Source organism: Ambystoma mexicanum, chromosome 1p (assembly GCF_040938575.1).
Source record: "Ambystoma mexicanum isolate Mex_15411 chromosome 1p, UKY_AmexF1_1, whole genome shotgun sequence".
Lineage (NCBI taxonomy): Eukaryota > Metazoa > Chordata > Amphibia > Caudata > Ambystomatidae > Ambystoma > Ambystoma mexicanum.
The window spans coordinates 691,425,722-691,453,379 of NC_090921.1; the positions used below are offsets into that span (position 1 = coordinate 691,425,722).

Below are 27,658 nucleotides of genomic sequence, written 5' to 3' on the forward strand. Positions count from 1 at the left end.
ATCTTGAATCACATGTTCCTGTAAATTGGATACCCAATTGGTTGTTGTTTATTCTTCCTGTTAAATCCTGAAAATGTTCCTCTGATCCTGTCCAGGCAATCAATACATCGTTGATAAATCACATCCATTGTACCAAATGGTTTTAGTATGCTATATCCTTGTAAATCACTTTGTCCTCAAAGAAACCCATGAAAAGGTCAGCAAGGGCTGGGGCATAGTTAGTACCCACAGCTACCCCTTTTAATTGTTTGTAGAAACAATTATTGAAGTTAAAGATGTTAAAGTCAAGTGTTAGTTTCAACATATCTTTATCATCTGAATTTGTTGCTACATGGAAGCTGATCCCGCAAATGTTATCTAGATATTCTGAAATATTTCCCGTCGCCCAACCAATACTGTTTAGGATGGGCCGGCCTTCTAGTATGGTGTCAAATGATTTATGTACTTTAGGTAAAAAGTACATGATCTGTGTTACTGGTTCCTTGATCGTTAGCTTTTTTCATCATCGGTTAGAAGTACATTCTAATGCCAGGTGTTAATGTCTTTCTCTATTTGTTCTACAATTGATTTTTTTGGGTTGGTAGAATTATTGTATAACATCCTGGACTTTCTAAATGATTGTTGGCCATTTGCAAATAGTCCGTTCTCTCCATTATCACTATGTTGCCCCCTTTGTCGGCTTCCTTAATTACCACAGATGTATCCTCAGTTAAGTTCTGTAAAGCTTTGAATTCCTTGAACGTTAGGTTATATCTTTGGGACTTTTTGTATTTCTTTTCTGGTAACTTATAGAAATCTTCTGTATCTACTTTGTAAAAGGTGTCTTAATATTGTCTGGCTGTAATTGTGGTACAAATTTCGATCTCGGTTTCAGTTCTTTCATAGTAATTGATCTGGTTGGATGTTCAATTCCTGCAACACATTACTTATATCGAAGGTTCCCAGTTCTTCTATGGATCTATTTCTTGTATAGTCAGTTCACTTTGTTCCACTCTTTCTTGTCTGACAAAATCTATTGGTGCTCGAGTTGCAAAGAACTTTTTAATTTTAATTTGCGAACAAATTTGAACAGGTCAATATGAATATCGTTATAGTTGCATGTTGCTGTAGGGGCAAATGAGTCCTTTGAGTAGTTTCTTTTCGTATTCCGTAAGTGCTCTTTTAGATAATTCAGGACTGTTATTTGTTCCTGTTGTTTTCCTTCAGGCTGGCTCTGGTAAATCTTCTGTTGCTATTTTTGGAGGTTTCTTGGTTTCTTAGATCTTCCTTCCCCTCACCCCCTCCTTCCTCTCCTCCTTGTGTAGATTGCGTTAATAGCGAGTTTGTTGGGAGTTGAAAACAGACCTGCTTCTGTGGTATATTTCTGTTGCCTTTCTATTATCTTTTTTGTAACGTTTAATCTGAATCATAAAACCTTGGTTGTTTCTCTCTGTTCCTTTATTAGTATTGGAATTAGCTGTTGCTGCTGTATCTCCCTCAGAATCTCATCTGAGCTTGCTGAAGATGTTTGGTGTGCTATTTTTGGAAGAGGTTTTTCAATATTGATTATATTATTCTTGAAATGTATAGACTCGATCGTCTCTGTAGTCTCGCTCATCCCTATAGTGTTTCCTTAGTTTCCGCAATTTTACTTCATCTTGGTAATTTTTCAAAATGTCACTTATTTTTTTTCATAATTCTTTTCCTTGGTTGCTTCCAGTGATTTCATCTCCATTATTTCCTTCTTAATTTTGTCGATTTGTTCTTTCATGTTCTCGTGTAGCATGCTCTATTAAGAGTTGCAGCATTTTCTTTGAGTTACTTTTTAGGTTTTACTCCCACAGGTCCGCAAGCTGCACTCTCATTCGTGAAATTGGGAAATATTAGAATCCGTAATCCTCGAGGGATGAGTTCATTCTAATTCATAATTCTCCAAAGATACAATCTCCCAATGTTTGTCCATTTCCTTTTCGGAAATCCTTTCTAATTTAATAAATAGCAATCTCAGATCTTCTCTTTTAGGGTTCAGGGTGGTGAATGCATGATTCATACTTGCTCTGTTGGTGAATAGGTTGGCAGTTTCCTCCTGTCGATTGCGTAAATATTCTGCCATTTTTGTCTGGCGTTTTTGCCAGTCCCGTTATTCAAATTATGAAACTGTTGGCTTTTTTTGAAAGGTCTGGTCGGTTGGGCGACACTTATCTTGGTTGACTGATATTATATTATGTTAGCTTGACAATACATTCCAATTGGATTATTTAAACTGGGTTGGTGAAAGGACGAACGCGTGAGAGAGGAGAAACAAAAAATAGCAACTGAGACTATTTGGCGTTTAGTAAACTTGAGTCATCTGCTTTACACATTGCCTATTGCAGCTGATTACAACTGGATTTTAAATCAAATTCCAAATCGGTTTCTAAAGATAAACAGCTTACCTTTATGGCGTAATCGCATTGATAGTCTTCAAAAGTAGTTTTGGATTTTTAAGGGTTCGATCCCTGCAAATAAATGTCATAAATTCACTACATTATAATTCTCATGTTATGGGACTCTAATTGTTGTTAATTATACATATTGCCATTTTATATGTCCTCATTATAAATCATAATTGAGAAATGCCCATTGCCATAGAAGTATTTCGTACATTCCTGTCCAATTGTGCTGTATAGTTAAAATAGAATCCTTTCCATCTGTAACATGGATTGCTTTTACTATACCCTGTGCGCGTGCACTCGAGTGACCACATTAATGGAATGCACGGCCATCGCAGATTCATGCCTGCCCACCGAGCGTTACTGAACGTTTACACGCATCCAATTGTGTGTTAGAAAGTGTGGATGATCTCTTACCTTAGGACAGGGCAGCGGAAGGGTTACCTGCATGTTGAGTTCCTGCCGACGTGAGAGATTTTGACTGCCCTGTCCTAAGGTAAGAGATCATCCAAACTTTCTAATACACGTTGGAATGCGTGTAAACCTCCAGTAATGCTCGGCGGGCAGGCATGAATCTGCGATCGGCGTGCATATTATTAATGTGGTCACTCGAGTGCATGCGCACATGGTATAGTAAAAGCAATCCCTGTTACAGATGGAATGGATTCTATTTTAACTATATAGCACAATTGGACAGGAATACTACTATGGCAATGGGCATTTCTCAATTATGATATACAATGAGGACATATAAAATGGTAATATGTATAATTAACAATAATAAGAGTCCCCTAACATATGAGAATTATAATGTAGTGAATTTGTCATTTATTTGCAGGGATCAAACCCTTAAAAATCCCAAACTACTTCTGAAGACTATCAATGCGATTACGCCATAAAGGTAACCTGTTTTATCTTTAGAAACCGATTTGGAATTTGATTTAAATTAAGTTGTTATAAGCCGCAATAGGCAATGTGTAAAGCAGATGACTCAAGTTTACTAAACGCCAAATAATGATCTCATTTGCTATTTTTTTTGTTTCTCCTCCCTCATGTGTTTGTCCTTTCACCAACTCCGTTTAATCCTCCCCTGCCCCAACCCTAACTTTTTTTTTCTTCTCTTTTTGGTATTCAATGGATTTTTGGTTAACAACTGTGTGACACATAAAAAAAATATTTTTGGACATTTTGTTATGCTATATTGGTTTACATGTCAATTTATCATCCGCCCCGATTTGAAAAAGGCTTATATAGCCGAAACACGTGTCATCATGAAGGGCAAATATTTAACCCAAGTTACGCACAAATTTTAAGTGTGGCACATGTCTTAATTCTGAGTCTGTGGAGGAACTATTGATTTTGAGGTGGTTTACTGGGCTTTTTAACCATCAAACTAAGTTGATACGCGACACAAAGAGTGAAATAATGCAATTCGAACTTTGTCAAGCTAGCATAATGTCAGTCAACCAAGATAAGTGTCGCCCAACCGACCAGACCTTTCAAAAAAAGCCAACCGTTTCATACTTTTTTCTGGTGGTTTGTAGACTTGCGTCATTTACGCAAGTTTCCAAACCAATAGAAAAAAGTTTGCCTTTCAGGGGTGAAAAGTGCTTTCCACATCATAGGTTCACAACGGAATAGCAACAGAAAGGGCCGCCTACCTTGGCGCTTCTGTAATCTAATAGCTGATAACCGGGCAGGTTTTTTCACAGGCCTCCAGATTTTGTTAATATACATATTCTGTACCGCAAAATACGCCTCGCATGGTAAACAAAGGAAGTCGATTTCAAAAGTCTCTGGTCCAAAGTGTTGATCACCAACACCAGGCAAAGCCAGGCAATTTTCTTTCTCCCAAATATCGCTTCAGGCGAGGTGGTGAACATGCAAATGATCTGTGTGGGGTTGAAAAAAAATAAATAAAAGCACACACAGGCAATTGATTCCATGCCCTTTTATCTACTGCATTTGCATGTCTATGTATGCATATGGGTATAATGAGGTTGCATCTGTGCATTCGCCTTTTATTACAAAAAAGGGGTGGGCTCAAGCCCCCATCCCTTTTCTTATAACAGTTTTCCACTCTCCCTGAATAATGAGCAAAATCAATGTCAATGCAGTAGTTGAACATACCTGTATAAAGATGTCAGGGAATTGAATTTGCTCAAAGTCTTAACAGAGTAGTGGAGAGGCTGCCTCTTAGGGTTGTGGAGAAATGTACGATTAGCTGGCTGAAAAATTGAATGAGAGCCTATAACAGCTCCAGGGTGCATTACCCTGTGCAAGAGCCCAGTCAGGCGAGGAAATGAGCGGTGCACACTGCACAGCCACGTGGTTTGAAAGCTACCACAGCTCAGTTCATGAGGGTGCCGCCAGGAACTGTCAACGCGTGCTGCTGCGCCTCCATGCAAAGGTGCAACTTGAGGGACCCAGCTCTTCCCCCTGCATGGTACCGGGGACAAAGAGGAGCGGTAGCCACTGCACAATGACAGTGCGGCCGGCCCTGGAGGGCACCGGTGCACACAGCCATTTGGCGATAGCGTGTCTAAAGAAACTAGCGCCACCTGCAGGGCCTGACCACTCTCGTGCGCACAAGAGGGAGGGGGAAGTCCTCACAAAGAGGCAGCCTCACACTGGCCGGAGCGTACAAACCGGCTACAGCAGGTGAATTCACTGCACCCAGTGGCTGAAACAGAACTACTTTCTTTAATCTCCAGTCACCGTCTCTCCTCACTCACCAAACGTCAGTTCTAAAGCTTATCATTGATCCTGTCTTGTATGGCACTGAGGGCTGAGTCAGGACTGGTTAGCTCGTGGTCACACATTCAGAAGCTCACCCTTGTTTTAAAAACAAAACCCATAGATGTTGATGGCCCTAACGACATGTGGGTTACACCAGCGAATAGAGTAAGGCACCCTGGTAGTTTTAGAAAGTATAAAGAAATGAAAGAACCACAGGCATGGAGGAAAATCTTTATCAATTAGAGTGTGAATGGGAAGGAAGCAAGGTCACTGGTTGGTGGATGGGGGAGAGGGTTAGCAGGAAAACGATTCAACTGCAGGTGAGAGTTTATTAGCTGTTTTCTATGGAAATATCGAGCATTCTTGGACTCAAGACGATTGGCAGAAATATATTCATGACTAATCTAACAGTAGTTTGAGCATTTATGAGTAACCCCTTCTTCATTGACTGAACAGGCAGCCAATCGCTGTTTATCCCGCCACCATTTCAAAATGTTTTCGCTCTTTTAAAGAGTGCAAAGGAAAGGTCTTTCTCTCAAAAGCCAAATCCTTTCTCCGTTTCGTTGGTATTTCATATTATTTGGCTGATGTACACATGGTAATCTTATCAGGATTTGTTGGCATCGCATCCCCTTTTTGCAGATTTTAGCCTGAGAACCAAAAAGATGGAGCATACAGAGACAGCCAGAGAACCAAAAATATTACGGGCACTTTTGCACCTGTATAGCTCAAACTCTCTCTCCCTCCCCTGCTGACCTATCTGTCTGCTGCACCGATTGATTGGTTGCTTGGCTACCCTCAGAGTCTCACTGAGTACCAGGCTCTTTCTTGATCAATCACTATTGCACTGCCTCTGGGCCTACCAAGCACATAGGGACTGTAATCCTACAGTGCCTTGTTCTCCTTGCACTATTCAGAGCGTTGCTGCCCTGTTTTCCCCTCCCCTCTCCCTTGCACTCCCCCCCCACCCCCCCTTTTCACTTCTCGTTCTGGAACGTGCTCGATCGGAATGACACAAGGCCTAGTAAGATAGTTTGTCTTTTCCTCCCTCCATCTTCCCTCCCTTGTCTTGTCACGCCTATAAATGACTTATCATAGAAGAAGATTAATTTGTCATTCCAATTGCTTGGCAGATGTTACAAATTCTTTATTACTTGAGATTGAAGCCTATGCCAGCGATGTCCCCAGCGGTCATTGAAACTGTGAGAAACGCTGTCGAGGTAAAGGGGTTAATTCTTCCTACTACAGCACATTTGTGTGTACTTATTGCGGCTGTGATCAAGTCTTAAGAAAGTAGGCTCCTGAAAGCAAAATAAATAGGTGATTGCTAGAAGGTTGTAAGGTTGTAGGGAGACTCCCTCAACGCTCTCACCAGAAAAAATGCAACCCACTGTGGGGGTTGGGGGGGTGGAGAAAGCCCAGCACACCTCTTGCAAGGAAAACAAAGTTTTATTCCCAAAACAATAGCTAGTAGTCCACTAGCAAAGAACTCTGCTGCCACAGAACGTTCTGCCAAAATCAATCAGCACAAACACTTTCCGAAGGCCGACAGCTTCCTCAGTGATGTTACTTACATACAGTACAAACCTGTGTGACTGGTTGGTTGAGACCCTATACATACGCTACCTGCTCCGTAAGGGATGCCAGGCCATTGGTCCCAGCCCCTTCTGTCCATCTTCTTCTACGTGAGTTCTTCTTTCATGTGATTGGGCGTGAAGCTACCACTGATTGGCAGTTGTGTGAGAGAAAAAGAAAACAATACAAGCTCTATCTCTAACCTGGTGTGCACCTGGTACTGCAGACATGGGCTAGGAGGATACTTCGAGGCCATCACTTCTAACAAACTACAGCTTGATTCCACACGTTGGCGCTCGACCAGAGTTCCCCACCCTCGTTTTAGCTATGTTGTTTTATCCCTCCTGGCACCTCGCAGCATAAATCATGTGACCTATGAGGAAGGCAACTGATCCTTGGTTTCAGATCTTTTCTTATTGATTGGGAGCCTGACCGGTTTATGGTTGGTGGTCTGGGGTTGACTGGTACCTTTTGAATGGCTGGGGCATTTGTGTGCTATTACTTGGAGCTAGGACAAGAAGTGTCGGAGGCTCATGCAATCCTTCTTGTGGGATCGCTTTTCACTGTGAGCTCTCAACCCCCTCGTGGTCTTGTAGGGCACATTCCTTCTGGGATACAAAATGTTGGCAACATGAGACAATGAAGGGTCTATGAATCCCTGCAATTCTGTCCTTCCTCACTAGTGCTCAGCAACAGTCTATTACCACCTCCATACACTTTATTTCTATGTGTGTGACTTGGATCTGCGGCCCTAGCTTCAGTGCAAAACTAGGCCCGATTCCAATATGGCTGCTACTATCTAAGAAAGCATTTGGATTCCCCATGCATTACCAGAGCAAGACACACACCACCCTCCCCTTTGTAACCTCCTTATCCCCTACTGCACCTTCCTGGGCCTCTGTTTCATACAAAAGTGCTAGTGGGGGTCTGGCCTGGGGTCTCCCCCCCCCCCCCCTTTCGTTAATACTATATTAACAAACTCCCACGGAAACCCCTCGTCCTTTTCACCCTTTCTTTCCCTCTCCACACTCTCAGCTTTCAAATATGAAGGTGACCCTTCCTTGGGTACCCATGTCCTGCATACGATATGATATGGCATTTGTAACGCGACTATACACAAGTGTTTACGGACTGTAAACTTTCTCCCACCTGTGCCTATTGCTCGGATGCATGTCCTATATATCCCCACCCACTGATAGTCTACCCAGTGCTCTGTGTTGTGCTCGAGGTCAGGTGGGGCAACTGTGATGGTGCGTGGAGGGTGACATTGCTCTATCACAACCATGCATGGCTTATTTTGATCGTTAATCTGAACCTTGCTATCTTTTGTACCACAAGGTGCCCCTTATCCCATTTGAAACCATCATCATTGTGCTGCGAGGCACTCTTTGGCCAACACTGGAGACCCAGCTGGTAGGTGCAGAATATCATGAACACTATCACGGAAACCAATATCTTCATGATCACCCCCACCCAGGACGGTGCCCAAGAAAAAAGTCAATCAAACCAATCAGTTTCTTGTATGCCCGCTTCTATTCGCATATGCGTGCAGAGAACGTCTAGGGCTCCTATTATATTTGGATGGGACCTGTTTTCTGCTTTCTGCATTGTTGGGGGTTACGTAGGTACAGAATGAAGCCCCCTTTTTGTTGCAGACCCCTCCCTCCATGGCAGTGAGGAGGTCCAGCACATCTCTATTCTGCAGCGTCTTCAGCCTGATGGTGTACATTTCCATCTTGATCATGTTGAGGCCTTGCTCTGTCATTGGCCATCACTTTCCACTGCATGCACTGGATCCATTTGGCATTTGCGGCAGTCTGCACCCCTGATAACAGTGATGCAAAAAATGTTTCTTTTTTGCTATACAGCCGGTACTGATCTGTTATTTCCTTTTAGTAATTGTGAGGAATCTTGCGATGGGTAATCCGATCTTTTCCTCCTCACAATTTCTCTTTTTTTTTTTCCTTTTCCTAGCAGGATGCGAAAGATATGTTCCTGTAGTGGCAATGTGGTGGTGGTAAACTTTGTTGTGGTTGTTGGGACTGGCAAACCCCCTGGTCCCACTATTAAATGTTCTTCAGGGACCACCGAAAGCGCCAAGTGCAACGAAGCCAGCCAGCAGTTGCCCCTCCATGATGGCGGGAGGTGCATGAAAGCTTGCTGTCCACACACCCCTTAGTTCCATAACAGCAGCTATCCCCTTTTGAGATCTGAAAAGTACAATGTTTTGTTGCATCTATTAACCCCCATGAGGACACTCCTTTCGTTGTATTCTTCTTGCTTTTTCACTTTTACGTGTTTTTCCATTGCCTCGATCCATGTGAGTTTTGCCACTTGCTCATTCCAGTATCCACCACACACACCATTGACTTTGTCTATTACTTCTTCTCCAAATCCTACTAGTCCTCCTGCCATGCATCTGATTGTTTCTTGCCATCTGTTTCCCACAAACTTGACACCTTCCATTTTCAGATATGACTTTTGCAAACACGGCACGCTCTTGGGGTTTTAGGCACATTGCAGTTGATCAGGCTCTGACACTTCTAGTCGCATGCTTTGTGCCTGTACTTTGCAGCAGCACAATGGCCGATGCAGTAAGCATTGGGCCTCCACAATTGGAATTTCTTGCAGCATTAAGTGTTTGATGGCTCCTGACACATGTGGAATCAAGGAGCATACGTAACCACTTCCATTAAACTTCTTGTTTTCCTCACTGAGCTGAAGTCTACGTACCAACTATTGCTTAACTCTGGATGGTGCGCATTTTCTATTGTATCTAACACAAGTCCTTGGCATTGGTCATATTTAACCCTTCTAATTTGTCTCAAGACGTTTTGATCCATTAGAAAAGAAAGTCTCATTCACCAGTATGTTAGAGAACACATTATGAAATGATAACGTGAGCATATTTGCAGCACTTCTTGTTCGTTGCTGGGTGACAAGAGTATTATTTGGCGCTATGGCAATTTCATTGTGGACTGCGGCCGCAGTGGTGTTTGTGTCAGTTATATTTGCAATTGCTGTTGTAGCTTTGTCACATGGTAAATATCCCACAGGGTCCTTAGTAAGCAATCCATTACCACTAGTTTAATTTCCTATTCCCCCCCCCTTTATATCACTACTCCATATAAAACTACATCCTAAATATATTCCTAATCCAAATGTAGAAATAGCAAATATACCAGCTACCCAATGCGTTTACACATGTACGTTGGGGAAAACCCAGTTACAAGAGTAACTTGCTAAAAACAAAAACGTTGCTTGTTATAAATGAAGTGTTTGGACCCACGCACATCCATTGTAAGGTAAATAAATGGAGACGAAACAACCAGAGAAGAAAACGGCTGAGAGAGAGAGAGCTCTTAGTGCAAAAAATACATACAAGCATTTTTATTTATCATAGAGGTAGACCTGTTGTGGTAAATGTTTGTTTTTGTTTTGTTTTTATTTAATTTTTGTTTAGCAACTTCTGCCAATCTGCAGTTGACTAATAATTGATAGTATTTTAACCTAGGGACAGGGTATTATTTGTCTGGCACTTCACATGCACAGTTAATTACTTTATTGATTTTGGGTTGGAGGTGTGGTTTGGGGCGCTTTGCGAACATCGGATAAAAGCACCCAGTACCGTTACTCACACATTTTTACTGCAAGAGGGTTAGCATACACGACCTCAAAAGGGCCGATCTGGGTTCGTTCCACCGGCAGACACATTTTTTAAATAAAAACATGGTTGCTAGGAAATAAATCTGAAGCTGATGAGGAAGTGGCGTGGGTGGAGGATCCGATGCAGCGCTGGTTGTTTCTTCCATCCTCTGTCTTGATGAATTTAGGGTGGTGTAAAGTTTGTTCTTGAGAAGACCATTTATCCTCTCAGCAACCCTGTTGGCCTGGGGGTGGTAAATTGTACACATCCGATGCTTGATGCGCAATAATGCAGTCATTTCCTTAAAAAGCTCATTGAAAATATGCGTGCCGTTGTCTGACCTTTTTTGCACACGCCCCATCGAGGAAAAACCTTTCACAAAAAATGTGGCTGCACATTTCGCATCAGGGTGTGCACAAAGACCAGCCTCAACACACTGATAGAAGGGACACACAACCACTATGAGATAGCGGGATCCATTTCACCCACGTTCGCGTAGTCCATGTACAATTCGCGGAATGGCCCAGTAGGGCAGGGCAGTGTACCTCGGATAGTTTGTAAAGTGAGACAAGTACTATAACTTTGACATGTGGTACAGTTGACAAACATTTTAGTAATTGCCTCCTGCAGATTGGGGACAAACCAGTCCTCCTGTATATCTGCAGCAGTATGTTGTTTGGATACATGGGAAGTGTGATGCAGTTGGTCAAACGCGACAACCAGCGACAACCTGAACTATAGTTGAAAGTTGCTGACCCATCAACGAAAAGCACCTAACCCCGCCCCCACACCATTTCAAGAGGGCTATTCTTTGCATTCAGGATATCATCTTCTCCCCCTCAAGGGACACAGTCACGTGCTACTAGATCCTCCTCTGCATGACTCTGTTAAAAAGGTGGCAGGATTTACAGTTTCACACCTCCCAGTATGAATGCTGTGGCTGGACTGCATATGAAATCATCCTGATGTCCGCTACGTGATCGGTTGACTTGGATGGTTCCAAGATGGCGAACACTGCGTGCTCCACATACAGTGTCACAGAACACCCCATAACAATTGTGGAGCTTTTCTCAATCGCAAATGCAGCTGCAGCAAGTGCCTACTCGTATGGAAACTGGCCCTGCATTACAGAATCCAGCAGTCCGCGGTAGTAGGCCAATGGCTTGTGGCCCATTGTGCTTTTTTTGTGGCAGTACTGCAGTCATCAATTGGCCATTTGAATGGGAAAAGAGAGAGAACTCTTGTGTGTAATCAGGAGTGGTCAGCACTGGGGCCATGGAGATCGCTTCTTTCAGAGCATTAAAATTGGTGAGCATGTCCTCCCTCCATACTATTTTATGATAATTCTTTTGGGCCTCTTTGAGGCCCTGTAGCATGGGGCCTGGTGTATGCTGCATAGCCTAGGATCCATGCCCTACATTAATTGCACAACCCTAAAAATGTCTGCATCTCCTTGACAGTTTTAGGCTGCTGAGTGCTTTGCACTAAAGCAGCATGATCAGGTACAATTCTCTTCCCGTGTACAGATATTAGCTGGCTCAAATGGAGCACTTCTTGGACACCATATTGCAGCTTTGGCTTATCTACCTTTTTTACCAGCAGCTGCATGAGGGCGATGGAATCTTGACCGCACTGTTGTTCACTGTCGCTGCACACCAGCAAATCATCAACATACTGAATGATAGTATCGGGCACTTGAATGTTCCTTAAATCAGAGTGTAGAATCCTGTTAAAGATGCTGTGGGGCTGTATTGCTCGCCCAGAGTGCACAGACAGTCATTATTCACCAGTGCAATTACGGAGCCAATACTTTAAACGCAGGCAGACGCAATAACTTGCAACCACACACACTCTTAGAAAATAATGAGCACTTATACGGCTATTTATTCAAAGCTTGGAAGCAACAAGTGATAACATAGAAATAAATCGCAGAAGAAACTGAGAGTTCAAAAGAAAATACATCACCGTGGGCGTAACTGGATCCCTCATCTCGCCAGAAGCGGCTGGAAGACCCCAATGACAGCCAGGCCGAGAGCACAACAGCCCACAGGTATGCCGGACGAAAGGGTCCTCCCTCCGGCTGTGGTCTCACCTGACCGCTAAGGGGTTCCGCATATATGCACTCCTCAAAAAGGTGTGGCAATTTCTCGAACCTTCTGGCAACGCACTTGCGCATTGATGAGCAGCCGTTGGTTGCCAGCTGGGTCAACCGACAGTAACCTCAAGGAGCAAAGTGCTTCCCTCCTCTAAAACCAAGTACCACCGACCACAGTCCCAAAAATCATAACAAGACATAACAAAGCTAGCTTTCCCAGCAGAAATGTCCTTGACTACATACCAGGTTTGGAAAGCATGTTTTCTTCAGCATCGTGAATCTAGCTCTCAGCAAAATGAGTACAGCTTTTCACAGTGCTCCCAGAATACACTGCGCACCAGCGCCATGTTTTAGCTCAAGCATAACAGGGACTCGCAGTATCCCTGAGGCAATCTTGTGTGCTCGAAACACATTTCCTCCATGCGTGAACGCAGTGAGGTACTGTGAATCGTGGTGTAGGGGTATGGAGAAGGTGTTTTTAACATCTACCACAGTGAAGTGGGTTTCCTCCTTAGGGATGCTGCATAGTATCGTTGTAGGGTTTGGAACTACAGGAAATTCTTCCTTGAAAATGTCATTCAGAGGACGAAGGTCCTGAATCATCCTCCAACGCCCACCCTCCCTTTTTGGTAGGGAAGGTAGATGGCACTATTATCCCCTGAATCAGGAGTGCCACAATGGTATCCCATATGCCCACCTCCGCTTCTCTGGACAACGGGTACTGTTTAACTTGGGGCAGCACTGCGCCTGGCTTCAATGTTGTTCTAACCGCCGCCACTCCCTGCTCTAAATCATTCTCAGTAAATCGGGGCGGGGTGACACAGGCCATCAAAGATCATTGTACCTTCCGGTATTGTACCATAATGTCGCAAGGGATACACAATTTCCCCATCATCCCTGTCCTCAAACATCTCTGCATCTGTCACTTCCTTGAGGGGCACAGTTGGGTCACTACACATCACTGTCTGCCACTCGCACCCATGAGTATCTGTACCAACGACAACAATCCTTTTGGCGAACCAGGCCCTGCAAATCTGGGGACAATATTGTGCCTGCCACAAGCTCTGGGGTCAGCACAGGCCAGAAAATTAACATCTGATGGTACCGCCAACATGCCTTACCAATCTGGGGCACGGCATCAAATAACACTGTTATTCTGTAGACAAGCATGTCAGGGTCCATGGGGATGCCGCAGCCCTCTACCTCTCCTCCTCGAACCTGATCATTGCCCGTAAGGCACACATACCTGGGGTGGCGTATACCACCTCACGGTCCATAAAGGAAATGGTCTTGTGCAGTTGCTTAACAAATCCCAACCCAACAGGTTTATGGGGGAGGCCTCCAGTTATAGTATGGGTGCACGCACCACTTGTCCTCCTATTTTGATAGCTACCTCTTCTGTGTAGGGAACCGTAGTGACAGCCCCAGAGAATCCTTGCGTGTCGAGAGTTTCACCTGATAGTGGGAAGTTTCTTTCACTGATGCATGATTTAGTGGCACCTGTGTCGGCCATAAAGATGAATTGCTTATTACCTATCTCAGCACCCACCAAGGGTTCCTCTTCGAGGTGGGATGTCATGGATGGAACTGGGCATGCAAGAGATTTCTGTGGGCTGTCCTAATTAGGATACGTATTGGTACCCGGCAACGTGAAGGGGTTTCCTCCCATGACACTGGCCCTTCAGTAAGGTGCTACTGGTCTGTTTGGCACTGCATTTGGCGGGGGCATCTGACCTCTGTATAAGGTGTTTCGCTTGCGGCTGCGCACTTGGTGGTGCTTGGGCCTGCATGTGTGGGCAGTTTAGGGGCAACCGGGTATAGGTCTGTTGTATTTCGTAAGGTATGGAAGTGAACCTGGGTGGGTGCGGTAATGTTGGGGCAGGGTGACTGTTGTATACTCCGGCCCCTGCCTGCTTCTGCCTTCTCTTGCAAAATGTCCCCATTTCCCACAACTCGAACACTGAGACGGTCCCATACCACCTCTAGGTCCCAGCATATTGCAACATCCTCTGTCCCCTTGAAACCCTTCTCTTCCCAGCTGCTGACCTCCTTGATGCCACTCAGGATATCGAGGTGGCTATACACCACCCCAAAATGCTGTTATCCTTACGTCTGCGTGAGCTGCAGCCTGCTCCGCTGAATGTCTGTTTGCCATCACCGCCCCTTCCACTGCAACTTTAGCTAACTTTTTCTGTACAAATTTCGCTTCACTCCGCCTGCAACCTCTGAGCCATTTCCTTTTCTCGTTCTTTGATCCTTTTTCAATGGTGTATTATTATAGTCTGAATCTCGGCCCTTCCCTTCACCTCTATGCCCACTATCTTGTCAAGCTCCTTCTAATCTTCCTTGGACAATCCCCTTTAAATAACGAAATAGAAAGGGGGAACTGATCGGTCACACTGGTCACTCGTCTCCTTTCGCCACATCGCCTGGATTTTTTTAATGTATTAGGTGTCATCTTCATCGTCCCCCATTGTATACTGCATTATGGACTGTAAGTCAGAGGTCTCGGGGTACACCTGTCACAGTAAATCCCACACTTGTGCCCTGGTATTAAAAGGTGCGCATTTTCTAGTTTTACGTCAGGGTATCCTGCCTTGACCCACACATCCCCAGCTTGATCCCCCACAATTACGACAAGTAGGCTTTTCATGTCTCCTACCGACAAGGGTACCCCGATGTCTAAGGCGTATATCCCCTTCCCAGCCACAGCGGCAGTAAGGGCTGGGATCGCCTTGATCACATTCATTTTATCCATTTGTGCCCATGGCACATAATTCATCCTCCCGGGCCCCTTGTCTATTAGCAGCATTTGGTTGCCTAGTCCTCGCCATGCTCTCTGCTTGCCACTTCCCGTTTTCCTTGCCACTGCTACCCGCCCAACCCTGCTCCTCAATCGCTCACCCCACAAACGCTCTACCGTGGGCGTAATTTCTGGAGCCCCTTGCGCCTCATCCCCCTACCCCCATTGCACTCTTCTAAACTGTCCAAATATCCTTCCTGTACCTCTTCACGCACCTCCCTGTCCGACCTCACGGTCCCACGACCTGCACCTTTCTCCCCTCAATCTTATCTCTGTGCTTTTTGATACGCACATCCTTGATGGCAGTGCTGTCCAATCTGAGCAAAATGTCTGCAGCCCTCCACTCGTCCAACCCACACCCTTGTTTATTCTCTCCCCTCCGCCTCCCCCCCCCCCCCCCCCCCCCCACCTTTTTACTGCCCTCAACTGGGCCAACTCTGCTTGTTGCCTCAAATGCCTCCTCTAACTCATTTCCCACAGATCTGAAATCTCTTTTTGCTTTTGCAATAATTTACCCTTATACTTGGCTGTTAGAAATGTGCTCTAATATGTCTTTTATTAGAACCATGCTCTGGCAAGGGACTGGGCATTCCCCCTTGGGTCTCTACCAACCACTGCTTGTGGTACGTCTCTATTTTATCATTGTACAATGGCACCGCACTATACATATACTCCAGCGGAGTCATTTCCCCCATATTAACAATCGTATATTCAACAAAGAAACATTTAGCTGTCCCATACAATTATTTTACCGTCTCTGCCCTCCCTCCCCTTCACTAACTCACACCCCTTGCACACCGTGCACTTGCACTATTTCCACTGGTCCTCCCTTGACCGCCACCAAGTTCACAATAACAATTCAATAAACTAAAACAATAAACTAAAATAATAAGCTAAAGCAACAACCACTACCTTCTTCTTTCCCCCCACCCAGAATATTTTGGGCACAGGAAGCCAAGCCCTCTAATTATACAGAGCTCCTACCCTTGTATCCTCCTATCACAATAATAAATGGCACCACCTTCTCTCCTTACTCGGAGAGGGTGCCACAATCCTTTACAAGGTGGAACATTTTCTTTTTTTTTTTTTAAATCTCCTTAATAATATAAAAATACACAACCCGCCATGTGGCCTTTTCTCCCTCTCCCATCACCTGCACACAACCCGCCATGTGGCCTTTTCTCCCTCTCCCATCACCCGCACACAAACACACTTCACTTCCCCACTCTTACCCCCTTTGTTGTCGATCGCAAGAGGTGTACTTAATTTGCATTTTCACCCGAGCTCCTCCGTCACGGGGTCCCACCAACGGCCTGCACACTCCTAGGAGCCACGCCCGCTTCAAAAAGCAGACCGGAATTCTGTGAAAACTGCTCCTGTACACCATTGTGGGTTGCACGCTTGGGACTGGTCACTGTAGGTGGGCACAGCCCCTCCAGAGCTGCAGCCTGCAAACCTCTGTCTTCGCATGGGTTGCTGGGATCACGTCGGGTTCACCAAAACTGTAGAGATCCCTCAACGCCCACACCAGAAAAAATACAACCCACTAGAGAGAAAGGCACAGCCCATCTCTTGTAAGAAAAACAAAGTTTTATTCCCACAACAATGGAAGTGCACTAGTAAAGAACTCTGCTGCCATGGAATGTTATGCCAAAATCGGCACAAACACCACTTTATGAAGGCAGATAGCATCATCAGTGTCATAACGTACATACTGTGCAAACCCGCATGGCTGGTTGGTCGAGGTCCTATACGTAAGCTACCTGCTCCATAAGGGATGCCAGGCCATTGGGCCCAGCCCCTTCTGTCCATTGTCTTCCGCGTGTGTTCTTCCTTTCGCGTCATTGGGTGTGAGCCTACCACTGATTGGCAATTATGTAAAAAACAAAAAACAATACAAGCTATATCTCTAACATGATGTGCACCTAGTACTGCAGACCTGGGCTAAGCGGATACTTCGAGGCCATTGCTTCTAACAAACTACAGCTCGATTCCAGACACGTTGACGCCCGACCAAGTACCCCATCCCTGTTTTAGCTATGTTGTTTCATCCCTCCCGGCACCTCGAAGCACAAATCACCGACCTATGGTAAAGGCTTGGTTTCAGATCTTTTCTGATTGATTGGGCCCTGACAGGTTTCTGGTTGGTGGTCTACAGCTGACTAGTACCTTGGAATGCTGGGGGTCCTGGGGGTGGAGCTTTCAGGTGCGATTACTTTAGAGCTGGGACAGGAAGCGTTGGATGCTCATGCACCCCACCTCGAGGGATCGCTTTTCACTGTGAGCTCTCAGCCCCCTCGTGGCATTGTACGGCGCATTCCTTCTGGGATACAAAATGTTAACGGGAGACAATGAAGGGTCTATGAATCTCTGCAACTCTGGCCTTCCTCACTGATGCTCAGCTACAATCTATTACTGCCTGCAAACACTTTATTTCTATTTGTGTGACTCGGGCCTATGGCCCTGGCTTCAGTGCAAAACTAGGCCTAGATTCCAATGTGGCTCCTACTGTCTAAAACAGCATATTGATTCCCCATTCATTACTAAAGCAAGACGCACGCGCCCCTGTAACCTCCCCTACCCCCTAACGCACCTTCCCGGGCCTCTGTTTCATATGAAGGCGCTGGGGGGTCTGGGCTGGGGTCTGAGATGATCGTCCCTTCTTCCCATCAAGGTACAGAATTAATCTTAAACCTCTGGCAATTGCTCTGGGCAACACTCCAGACCATCATTGTTCGCCTGCCAAGCCATTACACAAAGTGAAAACACCATATGCAAATCTGGATTTGACCCACCCCCAAAGGGGCTGTCCTGTTCAAACTGTTAAGTCACATCCCTTATGCACGAGACCACACGAATCCCCACACATGTTTTGGCCTCGCAAAAGGCACACCCTAGACCCTATGGAAGTGTCAGTGCACCATCTTTTACACTAGTCAAGAGATGTGTTCTGGGCTGCTGCGCCAAACCAACAACTTTCTATGTGCACTGGTGTTTCAAACAAAAGTTGTTAAATGGTTCACAAATTCAAACTGTCAGCAGGTGATGGGTGAGGGACCAAAACACCCACAGTCCAAGAATGGGTCACCCTGCTACAATGCGCCCTGTGGCTATGAAACTCAAACTCTTAAATCCTTTGGTGTGATTATACTTGTCCTATTTATTATACAATCGTGAAAACACTAAAATGTCAAATACTTTTTATATACACGTGATTATGCTGGATATGATAATCTCGATGTCTGGTAGATGAGCAACATCGCAAGGACCAGTTGTGCATCATTGTTGCCACCTTTTTATATAGTATTTACTTTCATGAAATCCATTCGAGTTTCTTTACACCAAGGAACCTTGGATTAACCAATGTATACTGCTGTGGGTCAGAGCTATCTCATTGTTGCTTTGACGATTGCGTGTTTAATTGTTGTTGTTGTATATCCTATGTGGCAACAATGATGCACCACTCGTCCTCGCGATGTTGCTTATATACCTGATATCGAGATTATCATATCAAACACAATCCCGTGTATTTATAAGTTATTTGACATTTTAGTGTTTTCATGATTGTATAACAAATACCACAAGTATAATCACACTAAAGGATTTAAGAGTTTGATTTGCAAAATTGTAGCAGAGATCCATTTTGTATACTTTATACATCATTTACACTGTGTGCTACATCTAGGCAAGAGGCAAGGCTATCGCATACGTCCCTGAAGGTTCACCTCTCGGCCATTACTGCCTTAAGCAACATCTTCTCGGATCCTTTGGTCAAAAGCTTTTAAGGGTGTTCTTCGGTCTTTCCCACCAGTACTGCGATCTCCACCATGTTGGCAACGGAACAGTACTGGCAGCTCTAATGAACTCACCCAATGAGCTGATTCACAAGTGTGAAAATGTTCTTCTCGTGGAAAGTAGCCTTCTTGATTTCAACAGCTTCGGCCAGGCACATAGGCGAGCATCAAGCCTTCTGGGTCAATCCACCACTTGCGATCTCGGAGATGGTGCTTACAGAGCTCATTGTAGTGCCAACCTTCTTTGGAGAGGGCTTCACGCTGGCTGACCATACCTACATTCACCGGACATGAAACTCATCCTCAAAATCTATGTTCATCACACAAGTTCTATTTGTGCGTCATCCTGCTTGTTCATCACCTTTGTGGGCCCTTATATGGGCAAAGCCATTTCCAAACACGGGCGAGCTCGCTGGGACGCCAGGCACAGTGACCGCTCACTCCACCAGAGGTAAAGTGACCACTAAGGAATTCCATGCAGGTGTCTCACTGAAGGACGTATGCAAAGCGACCACATGGAGCACACTCCAAGCCTTCATCAAGCACTACTGCCTAGTGGAAGACACAAGAAGAAAATCGGCAGTTGGTCAAGCAGTGCTGCAACATGTCTTTTCATATGGTAGGAGCAACCTCACCCTCCTATCTTCTACCCGTGGCATGCAATGGGTGTACACATCGGTGCATGTTCGCACAGCGGAGCCTTGGCACTAGAGTGTACAAGAGTATGGTACACCACTGCATGGGTAGGGTGTCCATGTTCCAAATTCATGGTATTGTATTCAAGCATGTGACTCTATGAAAGATCCAATGCTGGAGAAGAATTAGTTGCTCAACTGGAACAGTCATTTTCCAGCATTGCTATATATCACATGTGCCCTGCCACCTCCCCTGTGAGGGTGCTCCTACCATACAGTCTGTCACTCGACTATAGGTTAGAATCTGAAGATGGCTGCCTGGGTTAGAGCTAAAGACCTAGCCGCTTCATTGACTGGGGCCAAACGAACCAAAATGAGGTGGATAAACTACAAACTGAAGCCCTTATGGCTGAGTAAGCAATTTAATTGCTGTGTCTCTGACATTAAATATACACCGGACGATTCCCAGTCTGAATACTGCGAATGATGAAAGATCCAATGCTGGATAAATAATATTCTATCTATATGAGGTGTTCTCTAAAAATTAGATGTTTAAGTGACTTCGTTTGCTATAGGTCTACCTGTAGGTTTCCCTGAGTGACTTTTGAAATTTCGGCAGGAAATAAATCGTAGGTTGGGGATTTTTGTCAAACTGCTTCTTAGTCCTCCGTCATCCCCCAATCACACTATTTAGTTAGCATGATTACCATATACATTTTTTAACCAGACAATTGGCCTGAAAAGTCCAGTGAAGTCGACAGTTTTAAACCTTTATAGCCTCTCTTTGCTCAATGACCTAAAACACAGTTGCGCTGCATATGTGAAAAAGTACAGTTTGTAAATAATCGCTAAAGTTATGCAAATACTGGCATTTCTTTCAGTGCAGATATTTCCACTAAATCCTCTTAAATATGTGTTTTTTAAATTTATTTTTTTAATTAAAAACAAGGATTTTACAAAAACTGTATTATATGCATATTTAATACCACAGCGGTTTCTCCATTAAAGTTTTCCCCGCCTAACTCGAAAATATTTCCTCATCACCCGTTCAGGCACATGGTGTTGCCGAAAACCTTTTGGGACCATTAATTGGTTTATTGCAGGCAGCGATCTATTTACATCTTCAAGTAAGCCTGACCATACAATGTGACTTCAATGGTCTGTTAAATAAAATGTACCAGACTGAATACGTATCAGAGTATGCAAAATTATATTGCATTTTCACCCTCTCAGTGATGGGCCCTCCGGCTGCTTACTTTTCAGTTAAGGGAGAGAAGAGCATGTGGGGCAGAGTTGGAATCCTATTGTAGCAAAATGTACACATATCGTAGTAATGGTTGAACCCTAGCATAAAGCGTTCAGTGCTCTATCATTACTTTAGATGCCATGGTCCACAGAATGTATACTGAAAAACCAAGTTGTGGCCTTTATATAGACGTGTCTCATACGTTAAATATCATCCTACTTTGAAGGTCGAGTCTTGCTGCCCTATGATGGATGGGGACAATAGCGGATAACCGGATGGGCCTCCCATTGTGGCGTTGAGTCTCACTGCCATGCAATGAACCTAAGATCAATGCGTTTGCTTCAGAACAGTGTCATTTGCCTATTCTGTATAGAGTACACAGTTCAGTGTTCCATTGTAGATTTGCACATCAAGCTCCATGTATAATCCACAGATCTCACTCGCTTTTTCTTGCTGCAGGAGTCTGGTGATGATGAGTACAAAGGAGAACATTCGGACAGCGAGGATGTGGTAGACTCTGATTTTGACATTGATGAGGGTGATGAGCCGACCAGTGACCAAGATGATGACGAACCGAAAAGAAAACGTCGCGTGGTCACCAAGGCGTACAAGGTGAAGCTCACTTTGTTTTCCTCAATAACAAAAACCCAGATTTCCGACTGTATTTTTATTTTTTTATTTTTTTTAATTTTTTTACAAACACATACATTTTTATTTTTTGGGGTGATCTTAAAGGTGTCGACTTAATTGTACATTAACCGTTTTTCAAGTGTTTTGAAAATTAAATTTCAGTACGACTACAGCATCTGATGGGTCTGCCTTTATCATCAGCTCTCCTACTAGATGAGGGGGAGCTGTGGATTTGACAGTGAACAGGAGCAATAGTTTGATTCCGTGCTAGCACGCCCTTTGCACTTCCTTTAAACAGACAATGCTTCCTCTGTATCTTCTTGGGAGAGCTAAGAAGGCAATGCACTGCTGCCAGTATCATAAATGATTAGAAAAGACACACTCGTTCCTGAATGGGTTGTAGTTTTCATTTATGTACACTTTCTGGTGTCTATTTCACACATACTGAAGAAAGAAAGCGACAACCAACACATTTTTCATGTTTTGTTAAACTACTGTGAGGGTGACGAAAATGGATTCGAGGGAGAAGAGCAAAGAATTATCAGCACATGAACTGCCCAATCTGTAATTTATTTTTTGTTCTTCTTTTCCTTTTATCAGTCTCCATCCCCTTAAAACCCGTGACTTTCAACACCTATGGCCTGTACCTTATTTCATTTCCCAACCTCCTGGGGTATGCCCAGTGATTATTTTGTGTTCCCTTTTCTCTCCCCAAACCCCCTCAGAACCCTCACAAAGAGGGCCGTGTCTTCTTTTACTCTCGTATCAAAACATGTCCTCGCATTTACAACTGATCTGTTGCATTAGGAATACAAAGTATTTGGTGCCTTTTTAAAAAATAATGTAGCTTTAGATCACACTCTTGAGTTATGTTTTATATAGGTTTTATTAAAAACATATATTCTGTGCGACTGCTACTAGTTATCAAAGAACAATGCACAGAATCACTCTGCCCCCATGGCCTTATACTTGTATGGAAAAATTGAGTTCAAATTGAATGCACGGTTCTACTTGTTTATGAAAATTGTATTAAAAAAATCGACACATTCCTATCTTTGCTTAGGCTTTGCATGTAAAAACTCTCTTGGCAGTTACTTAAAATATGTGTCTACAATAAACAGCTAGAAATTGCTGTCACAGTTTGCACGTTCACCTGCTTTTATTATTTATACATTTTTGCAACGCCTAGACCCCGGGGTATCACAGCGTTTGTTACAGGTAAGCAGGTATAGTAGGTATGTGCATTGAGTAGGAACATAAGTCATATTTGTCAAAGAGCCAGGTTTTTACCAGCTTTTTGAAGGAAGCATAGGAGAGTTAATTTCTGATGTGAGCCGGCAGGGAGTTCCAGAGAGTGGGTGCTGTGACGCAGAAGCTGACCCCTCCTGCTCTCTTATTTTTGGAGCGAGGGATGGCAAGTGAGATGCCGCTGTCGGATCTTAGGGAACGCATCAGGAGTTTTTGAGCAATACTGTTAGAGGTAGAGTGGCTGAGGGGGGCCTCTTTGTAGATGCAAAGATGGGCCAATGACAGTTTGAGTCGATGCAAGCTTTAATGGGCAACCAGTGGACCTCACATCTGGTTTCTGAAATGTGTTATGTCCGTCATAGGCCAAGTGCTGCACGTAGGGCTTTGTTCTGCAGTAGTTGGAGTTTGGCTAGGTTGACGGCTCTTGTGCCCATGAGCAGGACATTGTAAAAGTTCATTTTGCTGATTGGTGCTCTCGCCAGTGTGAGGCAGTTACTGTCGGAGGAATTGCCTGCTCAGGGAAATGAGCCTGGATGTGTAGGCGTGGATGAAGCTAAGGCATTGATGTGTCTGGACTTGGTCAGGTTAGCAGCCAGGTGAGCACCCAAGGTTTTGACATGTTTCAGGACCGGAATGTCCGAGCCATCGATGCTGAGGGTTGGACGCGGATGGGTTGAGATTCTTTAGCCGGTTAGGGGGAGCCCATGATGAGAAGCTGTTTTATCATCCGTTAGACAGAGGTTGTGAGTGGACATCCAGTTTTGTATCGTACTATAGACTATTGATTGAGGCTGTGTCGCAGGTGTATGCCCTTGTGATAGGGATGAGAATTTGTGTGTCGTCTGCCAAGTTGGTGTAGATGATGCCTAAGGTATCTAGGAGGTTGAATAATGGTATAGTATACATATCGTAGAGTGTGGGTGAAAGGCAGGACCATTGAGGTACTCGGCGGGGGGGTTGGGGGGGAGACCGAGATGGGGTTGGAATTGGTTCCAAGGAGGTGGTTCTGTTCTGGGAAGCATTGCATTTGTGAGTAGGCAACACGGTTAAGGATTTTAAGAAGAAAGGTGACAGTAATAATGGGACGATAGTTGTTGTGTATGGTGGGGTGCAGAGAGGGTTTCTTAAGGAGGGGTGTGATCCAGGCTGATTTTATGCTAGTATGGACTTCGTTTGACAGTGAGGAGACATTCATAAACGCTGTGATGATAGATGTAAGAGTGGCAGCTCAGAGCTTATCTATATGTGCTGCATAGGTGTCTTGCAGTTTGAGGACTTTAGAGATGAGTTTGTTGCCAGGAATCCCTCTAGTGTGACTTGGGAGAAGGAGATAACTGGCCGTTAGGGGATACTCTGTATCCTGGGGTGAAGTGGCTTTAGCCGCTAGCATGGCTTTTTTTGTTTCAATTTTTATCACAAGTGAATCAGTTTTGTTTGTGAGGGCGTGGTGGTATACCATGCTTTGTTCTAGTGAGTCGGGCCAATTGCCCGGGTAGAGTTCTCTAGCTTTTTCAGGATAGAGAGGAGCTCTTTAGTGTTAAGCTATGATGCAATTTCTAACCCAAATCATATTTGGGCCCATACAAATGGAAAGCCCAAACCTGGCTCGCTTACTTCTTACTCTCCAAGTTTGCCCCTAAAATCACATAAAGGTGCAATAGTTTCCGAAGCACAAATTAACTGAAGGGGACACAGTTGAACTATCTGAGGTAGCTTCACCCAAATGTGATCAATCAAAGCCATAATCTTCAATCTTCATTCAGATTCATTTGCATCCTCCAGCCGTGTGAAAAAGAAATTGGTTCTGCAAAGATCTACATTTTCATATTGGAAGGCAATTCTTTTGTTCCTCTAAATAGCTACTATGTATTGTAAAATCTCATCTGTTTATTTGCCACATTTTCACCGAAGCAGTAGTTGTATTGCATTGCAGTACTCACTCAGGTTTTCAACCAGTCTTTCACTGCTCTTCTCGCAGTTAAAAAACAAACATACATATTAACGCTTTACACTTCTCACACTGTGTGCCTCTGTCAATAACGCCTCGTGGTTGGCTTTGCATGCCCCCACATTGCTGCTGGCATTCTTTCCAGCGTATGTCTGTTTCCTACAGTATGTTATTTCAATCAATATAATCGGAAGCCTCCTTTTTAAAAAAAAAAAAAAAAAAATCATCATGCTTCCCTCGAAACCAGTGCCTTAGTGAACATCTAGTTAATCTAACTAATCATACGGAGAAACTCCCACATAACGGCATTGTTTGGGGCTGCCTTGTACAGTTTTAAATGAATTGTATTCACTTAGCATGGGGAGGTACTTCTGTTTGAATGCAAGACTGCACTTGACAGAAGGAATGGCCTCCAAAGTAATCTGACTGAGGAATTGGTCAATGTTTATATTGCATCAGTTCCATTTAGCCCGAAGGTCTAAGCTCTTCCTGTCCACCACAAGTAGTAGTAGTTTACCTTTTGTATGGCCTCAAAGCGCATTGTGGTAGAACTCCCTCTGGGACTGTTCAGGTATGGGAACATTCTCAGAAAAGGTTTAAAGTGTATGTGTGCATTTGGCCAAGATTAGGAATTGGCTGGGCTGGCCAGGCTCCAGTAAGCATCTCAAGAGGTCGGGCATGTGAATGGGTGCTGAATGAGGTCACGACAGAGCGCTAGTGCTTGAAATTCGATATGTGACCAGCTAGATCAAAAATGTCCATAGGTTGTCGCTGTATACAAATGGCAGGTGTTGAGGCAAGTCTGGTGTCGGGGTGAAGCAGTTAACTGTCTAGCTAGACCAAACTTGTCATAGTCTTAGCTGCATTCTAAAGTGTTGGATGGATAGCCGTGCCTGTGGCTGATGTCCACCGAAGTAGTGCGTTTATACATGCCTTCATCTCAGATGGAGCTTATCTTTGATGTTGCTGTGTCATCTTATCGTCTGTGGGGAAAATAAACCAGCTACCCTCATAGACTCTTCTAGGCACTATGGACAGGCTACCATCAAATCTACCAAGCACAATAGACTGTCCTAGAATATCTTCAAGGCGAGACCAACTACCATCGGATATAGGATAATGGTATTTTCTAGACAATAGACAGGATACCTTTTTATAGTCTTACTCAAGATCTTCCAAGTTCGATAAACGCTACCAACAGAAATCTACTAAATGCTAAATCAAGGATACCTGCATATAACCACTGTGCGTTACAATGGTTTACTTAAGGAAGTACAATGGAGGGTTACCAATATATATCTTCGAGCATAAATAACAGGCTAACATTATAAGGCGCAACGCAAGATGTCCACTCCAAGATCCATCTGATGCCACACACTGCTCACGCTCCGATCCGTCCAACTAATACAGTTCTTCTTAGTGCAACATTAGTGCCAGCCTTCAAAGTTCTTCAAGTGCAATAGGTGTGCTAAATTTGCATAATTTCTTCTAAATGCAGTGCATGTGCTACCTTCCCAATTCTTTAAGAGCAATACAAGTGTTAGCTTTCACAGTTCATGTGTAATTCGTGTGTCAACCTACCCAATTCCTTGCAATACAGGTGCCAGCCCGCACAATTACCTCTAGGTGCAACTCAATTTTCGTCCTTCACAGTTCTTCAGGTACAAAACAAGTGCTAGACATACCCAAATTCTTTTATGTGCAATAAATGTGCAATAAATTGGCTAACCTATGTCCCAACTTACCAATATCTACCAAGTGCAGTACATGTGCTAATCTTTAATTATTCCATGTGCAGTACATATGATAACCTACGTGTGCTAGTCTTCCAAGTACAATACCAGACTACCTGCATATCTAAATTCAAGCCCAAGGCTATCCTCACTGGTATTGTAAACTAAAGGCGGGCTTGCATCAAGATTTTGAAAATACGAGGGAGGGGCACTACTGGTTTTACTATCACTAAGAAGTTCTGTGTAGGTATAGACTCCAGATGTAACATGTTTCTGGTGAGTAGTAATAAGCACTTCTGGTGCAAGCGGTTATGGTGCCCGGCCCTGTAGAGACTCAAAACAACTAATGTACAAACTCGCCTCTTGTTGCCAAAAGGTAACCCACATGCACTCTTTCAGACAAAGGGCCCCATTACAAACCTGGTGGTAGCCGTGTCTGTTAAGCAGGCACGGCTGCCGCCGGAGTTGCATTTTTTCCGGCACCCAGAAATAGGCAATTACTGGTCATTATGGGCTTGCCGGACCCGGTATTTGCCCATTCTTGGGCGCTGGAAAAAAATCGTACCCATTTAAGCCCTGTAGAGCTCAATGGGAATGGGGAAGCCGGATGCACAGGCACCGTTATCAACAGTGTCTGTGCATCCGAAATGCTGTGCTCGCAGGTGCCTTTCATTCCACCAGATCAGATCTGGCGGAATCAAAGGCACCCGCAAGCACAACTCTGAGTTTGCCGGTTCGGATACGACGATACCAGCAAGCTTACCGGTACTGTTGTATCCGGACCGGCAAACTCGTAATGAGGCCCAAAGTGTCTTTGTTTTTCATACAGGAACGTTGAAAGAAATTATGCTTTGTAGAAAGCTTAAGCTTAAATATGTTCCTATACAATTGAGTTTCAATATTAGAAAGGACCAATCAACATTTTTTAAAATTATTTTGTTTTCAGGGTGCCGTCAAAACAGGTTCCTTGGTTTTAAAGTAAGTTGCACCAAACATAAATATTTTTACTAATCCTAGAGTATCAAACAATTCTCTTTAAAACAAACCACTGTGTTCTTGCAAACTGTCAACTCAAACATGTGTTTTTTGCCAACGCGTTTCGGATATAAAATATTCAGATTTGTTGTGAAGAAAGACAACTTAAAAGCTCTGCAG

General features: G+C 44.1%; 1 protein-coding gene across 1 annotated transcript in view; it reads left to right on the plus strand.

Annotated features, from left to right (window-relative positions):
- VPS72 (vacuolar protein sorting 72 homolog) overlaps positions 1 to 27,658 on the plus strand; it is a 65,206-nt gene that overhangs the window by 3,880 nt on the left and 33,668 nt on the right. The window contains exon 2 of the mRNA XM_069649852.1: positions 21,404 to 21,556. Coding sequence (XP_069505953.1) covers positions 21,404 to 21,556 — 153 coding nt within the window. The remainder of the gene's footprint in view (positions 1 to 21,403; positions 21,557 to 27,658) is intronic.